General features: G+C 33.1%; 1 protein-coding gene across 1 annotated transcript; it reads right to left on the bottom strand.

The window, feature by feature from the left end:
- Positions 1 to 324: 324 nt before the first annotated feature.
- Positions 325 to 5,592, bottom strand: LOC107491406 (phosphatidylglycerophosphate phosphatase 1, chloroplastic/mitochondrial). Its single transcript, XM_016112254.3, is given in 8 exon segments — positions 325 to 598; positions 2,489 to 2,596; positions 2,684 to 2,757; positions 2,920 to 2,997; positions 3,093 to 3,434; positions 3,437 to 3,740; positions 4,038 to 4,076; positions 5,138 to 5,592. Coding segments are annotated over 6 exon segments (951 nt in total). The 5' UTR covers positions 3,672 to 3,740; positions 4,038 to 4,076; positions 5,138 to 5,592; the 3' UTR covers positions 325 to 484.
- Between the last annotated feature and the right edge of the window lie 3,093 nt (positions 5,593 to 8,685).

Genomic DNA, 8,685 nt, shown 5'->3' with positions numbered 1-8,685 from the left:
ACCTTGAGCTAGAAGTTGACCTTGTTAAGGTTGCTTCGAAGCTTGAGCTGGTTGAGTACCTCGCGGTCTTGTATTCTAAACCAGCCGCATAGGTGCAATTGCAATGATACACTCCCTAACCTTATCAGAATACAACCAACTTGAATTGATCTAGTAATTAGTTTACTAGTTTAATTTGTTTAAGCAAGTATCGGTGGACCTTCAAATATAATGATGATAAAATATTAATTATATTGAAAACCCATTTTTTAATTATTCTACCCATTGAGGATATATACCAAACTACGCAAGGAACCTACCAAATAAAAGGCAAACGAGAAGGAATAACAAAATCAAGTCTGGTGGGATAAAAAATTTAAATAACCAAACAAAATATTGATGAGCATGCATTATGCACAACTCATTACTGGAAGGTAGGGAGGGCAGTATATATTTCAGAACAAAACAAAAGGGACAGGGTAGTGTTCTATGCCCTAGGAAACGATCAAGGGCGTGGCTCTTTGACACACGACATGGGATTTGGCAATAACTTCTGGACAGGCGGCTCCAACCCTCTTTTACACCAATAAGATACAAAAGTAGTCTCCAGCTTCCTCACCTATCACCAATCATTAAAAGCACAGGTTAAAAAAACCAAGAAACTTGTTAAGAATTGAACAATGATCATAGATAAATTAGCCATCACAGCAGAATCCTAAGATGCTTAAATTTAAACTTCAGTCGTAGTGCTTACAGTGGGTGAAAAGATTAAACTAGTGTATGTACAGGAATTTTCATGCATGTTTGTTAAAAAATGGATAAAATATGTTTTTTATCTCTAAAGTTTTTGAGAAGTTTCAAAAATATTCGTAATATTTAATTTGATTCAAATTCAGTCTTAATTGAAACAAGTTTCTATTTTATCCCTATTGTCCAAATCCAATTTTATATTCTAATTTTACCCTCATCATCTTCCCTTTCTTTCTCTCTACTCCAATTCCTCCACCATCATCACCACCACCATCAAAACCAAACCAGCACCACAAACACCACTACTACAACATTTTTTCCCTACCACTGTACTAACCATAATCAATAATTCAATATAATGTAATATTCTAGGAGTTAGCGATTAAGTATGGATGTGAAATCTTTATTGAATTGGAAGTTAAAATCAGCCCACAACAGTATTTGAAACAAGAAATTAGTTAACCTGGAATACAATCAAGGAACTTAAACAGCACCAGACCTTAGTACATGAAGCTATTTTATGTTTTTCGTTACATGGAAGTTCGAAATTTAACAAAGAGAAGGTATCTTATACAACTAAACTTTTCTCAAACATCAGAAATGAAGCGAATGACAAGGCACACTTGAATAAAAATATATAAAAAATTTACATACTCATCAATGATTAAAAATATACTAAACCTCCCTAGATACATGAGACCAATGATTACCATAATAATAAACCTCCCTAGATACATAAGAATACCAATAGAGCCATACGGATCTCTTACACTGTAGTATCATAATATTTGTGTGTTTGTGGCAGTGCTGGTGGTTGAGAGGAGAACCAAAAAAAGTATTTGAAGGAAGATGTTGGCTACAACAATTATAGCAGAAGTAAAACTTGTGGTATGCAGACAGTACGATTAATATCTTCAAGAGTTGAATGCAATATAGGGTTATTATCCTATGAACGAGTAGGAATAGATCAAGGTTCCAATTATTGAACCAGATGCGGAAAAGATTTAAGATAAAGAGATTACAAGAATATTTTCAGAGAAGAACTAGAGAACGTTGGTCCCAATAGTCAAAAGATTTTGTCTTTATGTAAGTTTGCAAATCAACACCACAAAAAAAGAGTTCATAAGTATTGTCACTTTGAAGGTCAATTTTTCCAAGCACAATTTAGGGGAGGCAATGTTGGCAATTAAATCAACTTGTCAAAGTTGTCAAGTTGATGACATTGAACTGGAAGCTCTTGAAGAAACTATAGTCTACCAAAGCCACTGCCACCACCTAACTTCATACTTGGTGATTAAGGAAATTAGCAAGTTCAAGTCTATAAATAGGCATCATATGTAATGGTATCATATAATTGAAGTTCATCAATTAATATGGAGTTAGATTGAGAGTCACTGCCTCTCTATTATGAGAGTATAATATAGGGTAGAGATATGCATTATTGTTGTAGTTTTGTTCTTATTCATATTATATTGCCATTCTCTTTCTCTCTGTCACGCACACACGCAAGTGCACAAACATTCTCTCAAGTACTACAGACTAAACATAGAGAGTTTAACCAATTCTTTGCTAGGAAAAGAGGTGCTGGAAAAGAGTCTAACACTGAACACTTTCGTAAATGTACCAAAAAGAAAGATAGAATAAAATAATCATTTACTTCGACTAGATATGCAATCTATTATTATTTGAAAGGAAAAAAAAATCACACCAAACATTTCTAGAAACCAAAGGAAAAAATAAAACAAAAAAAAAATTAAACCTGCTTAACAATAAATGGCTCATCAACAAGACTCAAAGGCTCTGTGAGAATCGTTAGGAACCCATTACGATTGCCATAAACAATGTCAGTGAAAGGCCGATCACCCACCTGTCACAAAATAGGATAACTTAATATCAAATTAAACTGTAAAAGTATTACCTACCAGAAAACAAACACAATAAATTTCTCATCAACCATGATTAGCTTTGAAGATTCACAACCAAAATGCTTTTCAACTTCTTCGGCTGTACCGGATGGCTTCTTTACTTCTGCAACATAAATAATGTATCAATGTCAATATCATTTTCATTTCCATTTCTCCCTACAGAATATGTTAGTCCAAGCATTTGCCACTGGGCAAAAATTAACTTGTTTTCAAGATAATAGAAGCAACAAAAGCTTAAATCTATAACAGAAAAAGTAGTACTCACTATGTCTAATGACTTTAATTCCAACTGCAGCCTCAAGCATTCTAGCTTTAGAACCATCAGGGTCATACTCATGAAGTCCTGATTCACAACAAGAAAATACCATAAAAAGCATGCTGTGACTGCAAGTACAACATTAGATTCATGAATTTCAAAGTGCATCCTATTACAATTACCAGCAGAGTTACTAAATACAGCAATATCAGGACCAAACTCCAGTTTACAACGCTCCAATGAAGACTCAAGAGGAGGCCAAGGCATCAAAGAGTACGGCGCTGTAATAGTATTATCTTTGTCAAAGACAACACCCTTAAATCCCTTTCTACGAAGCTCAGCCCAATCAATGTACCTTATATCTGGAACAGCAATATGAGGCAGTGCCAATTTCGGGCTTTTTACGATCACCATTGCTGAGCATAAAATGCCCTCCAAGTTGATTCTTTGGCCAATTGCTGCTTTTATATCTACCCACCACATTTCTGTGAAAAGTGACCTGGCTATGTTGTTTTCCTTGAATATGGGTATTTGTGATTCTGAATTAAGTTGAAATTGTATCTAGTCCTGTAATTGCTTTCTAGCCCTTTATTGTTTTTCTGGGCCTGAGAAAGACACAAATTGTAGACTTGTCTATCTGCATTTGCAAGTGTTAGACTGGTGAGTTTTCTCTTTTGCTGGGCATGATGATGGGCATTAAGATGACTGGGAAAGAGGTACCAGCAACTTGGAAGCTGAGCAGAAGCAGTAGATGACAGCATTCCTATAGTTTTTCCTGCCTACCTAATACAATGTCCTCATGTTCCTGGAGGTGTATGCTTCAACCATTGCTGTTTATGTAACAATAATTAGCATAATTATAACCATTAAGATCATCAAAACAAGATTAGGAATTTAGTAATATACTGAGATTGACCGCAGATAACAAAATGTAATATAAATGATAATGAAATTCAACAACCATTTTAAAAAACTAAAATGTATGGAAGACCATATACAACAGCCCAATTATGGTTCCATTAAGCATACATGAAGCAAAAAGTGCCAGTGCCCAATTATGGTTCCATTAACATAAATGTACAAAAGAACATCTATAGTTCTGAAGAAAGAATACATCATTAATTTACCTATAGTCCCGTCCAGGTGTTCTGAAGTTCTCAATTTACCTATAGTAATCACCAAAATCATTAATAAGTTTATATGAGTAAATAAATGAAAAGGTAAATTCTAAAATGGTCATTTGCATGGAACTTGAGCTACAAGTATAGCAAATACAATAAATTCGAAATTCACACAATCTCATCAACAATCTACTTGTTTTCCATAATCTTTTGTATTGACTATTGAGGATCAATTGTCCCCCTCCCCATAAGAGACGAACATTACTGCCAGTCTGTAGCCAGAAACAGCTCATCGCCGGAGTCCTCTCATTTGATGGGAGGCGGCAGTGCAATAAATTTCCACACCCCACGTTCTCCCTTGTGCCTTCTGGTTCTGCCTTCTGCTTGATTTATAATTGCTGTTGTTACTGACATTGTTGTGTGCACGCGTTTTTTTGTGTTTCTTAATGGCATTCATTTTCAAATTTTAGTTTATCTATGAAATGTTATATAATCCCTCTTATAAACAATTTGAATGTTTGTGAACTAGAACTGCATTTATTCTGAACTTACTAGAAAAGATACTCATTTGATAACTGCATTGGAAACTAATGGTTGCAAGCAATGTAGATAAGAAAAAGCATGCCATATTGTGATTGTTAAATTGTATTGGATTCTACTAGCTTGGGTACTGTAGTGTGATCTTATTAGTAATCTGAAACTAAAGAAACCTTCTTTTCTTTCTCAAATGCTCTCTGATGTTTCAGAGCTCATGGCTGTCTACAGACTTGCTGTAGTGGTTGTCTCTCGTTGTCCCCTGTTTACTGTCTACCGTTTGCCGGTCGTACACTTGTTAGTAATTTTTCTTGCCATTGCAATAAATCTGTTGACCATATTTCTATAAACATGTTTACTTTTACTTAAAGGTATGGGGGAGGGGCGCAATTGATCCTCACCAGAAGAGATTAGGATAAACAAAAATTTCATCGGAAATGAAAAACAAGTAGATTGTTGATGTGATTATGTGAAATTTGAGTTTATTGTAATTGCAAATGAATCACATAAACAATCAAACATTCAGCCTTATATTTTCCTTTTAACAATTAAAAATCAGTAAATCTTAATACCTTCTTTAAATGAATTGAACTGAATAATGGAGAATCTTCTAAATGTCATCTTACATGCACCATACCATGCAATTTCTAAGGTGTAGAACAAGGTAACCTGTCATCTTTTTCAATCCGTTTATTTTAAAATTTATCACGAATAATTGCTTACTTGCCTATACATCGCTCATATAGTTTTCTTTAATACCTATACTTCTCTTTCCTGAGTCTGCGATTAATCCCTTCAAGCCTCCATTTCTAAAACAATTACCAAAACAATTTTAATCATCATCTCATTCCCAGAAAATCACTCGAACCCTTGAACCTACAATTCATCTAATTTCCAAACTCTAAGTTTCAATGATCAAATTATATACTTTGTTCTCTGCCCAATTTCATTTTGGCTATCATGACTCATCCTCGTCTATGCTACACGACATTCAACAAGCTGAACATATTGCAGGAGCAAGCACAAAATTAAAAAGAATGGTATAAAAACATCTGCAACAAATTGCAAACCTTAAAGTCTGAGAAATCTGGCTTCAGGCAGAAGCAGCGTCGCAGATTGCAGTGGAGCAACGAGGCAGAGCAGCGAGGGAGCAACGCAGAGGCAGTGGTCGCAGACTCGCTCGCAGGGAAGCAGAGGCAGTGGCGCCGCAGAAGAGCGACGCAGAGGCCTGCACTGGCAGGCAGCGGGTCAGTGGCACGGCGGAAGAGCAAGGCGGAGGCAGGCACTCAGGCAGGCCACACACACAGAGAGAGGGAGATTACTGAGGAGCGAATGGGAGTAGTAAAATCAAAGACGAGGGTGAGTTTGCGAGTGTGCCGGCTAGTGGCTGGAGACGGAGGTTGGAGACGACTGAGGAGCGAGTGAGAGAGCTCAGAGGTTCTGACAGAAATTAGGGTTATTTTATTATTTTTTTTCTACATTTTTTAGTTTAACATAGTATGCATCATATAAAAAGTAGGATTTTTTTAAATAAATAATTTAAATATTTTATTTATAGCTTATTTATCAAATTTTATTTTTTTTATATATTTTGTTTTGTAAATGAATTAAGATTGTTTATATTTTATTTATATTATAAACAAAATAAGACACAATTTTATTTGTCTTTATTTAATACTACATGTATAATTCTTTTTGACAATCAAACTCAATTAAATTGGCCCAACTATAATAAAAACCATTCTGAAAATGAGACACGAAATATGTACAAGTTTTTCTATATTTTCTGTAAAACATAAATTTTTGTTGGAGAGCATACAAATTTCGAAGCATAGTATACAAAATTTTAGGTAAAAATATCTGTATGTAAAATTGATAGTTGAAAATTGTTAAATTTTTTGACTTATTTGACTAAATTTTTATCTAACGGCTTTCAGTTATCAACTTTACATGAAGTTACCTGCATTTAAGTTTCTACCAAAATTTTAAAGTATAGCACACAAAAATTTATACATAACACAACACAAATTTTTAAAGTACAACACACAAATTTTTATTATACTAAAATTTATGTATATATTCTTTTATTGAATTCTATTAGACATCTATTTTTCTTTCTCTCTGTCTTTATGGTGTGTAAATCAATTACCATTCATTGCAAAGAAATATTACATTGTAGGTTCCATTTTCAAAAAAAAAAAACACACAAAAAAGTGTTGTTGACACTCTTCTTTAGTATAAATTTTTTTGAGGACTAATTCAAATGTGTTAATTTTTCCAACAATTTAATTTTTAATCCGTATGCACATTGGTACAAAATAAAATTTTTAATATAACAAAATTTTTAAAGTTTTTATATTTTTTTAGTACTAATTTAAATGTGTTGATTTTAAAGAAAATAATGTGTTAATTTTAAATGGACAATTTTAAATTACGTAATACGTTCAATCGCGTCGCCGAGTTAAAACTACTCATCTCTCTTATTATTTTGAAACCGCTTATCTTTTATATTATTTAAGATGTTCTATTTGTAAGAGTTCAGCATAGAGTACAAACAACATAAAATTATTAATTTAAATTAATTAAAGTCAATATAAATAATAACAAAGTATATTAATTTTTATTTTTTAAATTGGTCCGAGTTAAATTATTAAATTTTTTTATTATTTTTTAAAATTATATTTTTATATTTATAAATATACATGTCTCGTTTACACTTATTCTTTAAATTCCATATATCTCGTTTGCAAACGAGCTAAAACTAATTAAAATCATGTCTTATCTCGTTTACGATTTAAACGAAATATAATTAATCTTAATTCGTTTAGACAGCATAGGTAAAAAGATAGAAATTAATAGAGTAAATGCCCAAAATGGTCCCTGAATTTCAAAGCGCTGTCCAATTTAATCCTCGACTTTTTAAAATGACCAATTAAATCCCTGAAATTTGAAAAAGTGCATCTTCGTTAGTCCCTTGCAGAAGTGCCGTCTAAACGTTGATAATGTGGCATTCCAGTTTTATGTTGATGTGTACCAAACTTGAAATTGATTCAAATTGGTACCTGAAATTGTTTAATAATATCCAAATTAGTCTATTTTCAATTATAAAACCCTAATCCCAAATTATTGTCTTCTCTTCTTCAATCTCTCTACTGTCTTCTTCTCTTCTTCGACCTATCTGCTATCTTCTTCTCTTCTTCGACTTCTCCACTATCTTTCAGTTCATCTTATTTTTTCGTCTGCATGAGTGATGATGTGTGGTGGGGAGACAAGTCAAAGTAGCTCAAGTAGGAACAACTAACTCTGTAAGGAGACCTTATGGCAGCAAAAGAATATGCAATAGGAGAGGTAAGAACGTCATTTTCTGTAATTGCAGACTTCGGATGGTGATGAAGTACTCAACAACGACAGAGAATCCTGATATACTATTTTATGGTTGTCCAAACTATGAAGTAAGGTTATGACTATAAAGAAAATGTTAAGATTTCACTTTGAGTTTGGATTTACCTGCGTTTTTTACTTTGCAGTATGAAATCTATTGTAATTGTTTCTGTTGGGTTGATGGAGGTGAATAACCAATTTGTGCAACACCCATTTTACAAAAAATTTTGCATGAGTTCAATTGAAAAATGACAATCTTAGAAAGTGATGTTAAGACCTTGAAGATGATGACAATGGTTACCTTCTTAAAAGTGAAAAATATATTTTAGCTTAATGGACGAACCTGCAAGGATACATAAAATTTAAATTTATATTGAACTTAAAATTAATCCAACCACATTAACTTGTAATTAAAATAGTTTTAGGCAAGCGTACTGATGTTGTAGTTTAGGATGAATATGAATTGGAAGATAGCGGAGATGACGAAGAAGAGAAGACAGCAGAGAAATCGAAGAAGAGAAGACAATAATTTGGGGATTAGGGTTTTATAATTGAAAATGGATTAATTTGAATATTATTAAGCAATTTCAGATATCAATTTGAATCAAATTCAAGTTTGGTACACATTAGCATACAGCTGGAATGCCACATCATTAACGTTTAGATGACACTTCTGCAAGGGACTAATGGAGATGCACTTTTTCGAATTTCAGGGATTTAATTGATCATTTAATTGTGC

The sequence above is a fragment of the Arachis duranensis genome, chromosome 5 (assembly GCF_000817695.3).
Source record: "Arachis duranensis cultivar V14167 chromosome 5, aradu.V14167.gnm2.J7QH, whole genome shotgun sequence".
NCBI classification, from domain to species: domain Eukaryota; kingdom Viridiplantae; phylum Streptophyta; class Magnoliopsida; order Fabales; family Fabaceae; genus Arachis; species Arachis duranensis.
This window is presented reverse-complemented; position numbering and strand designations above follow the sequence as displayed.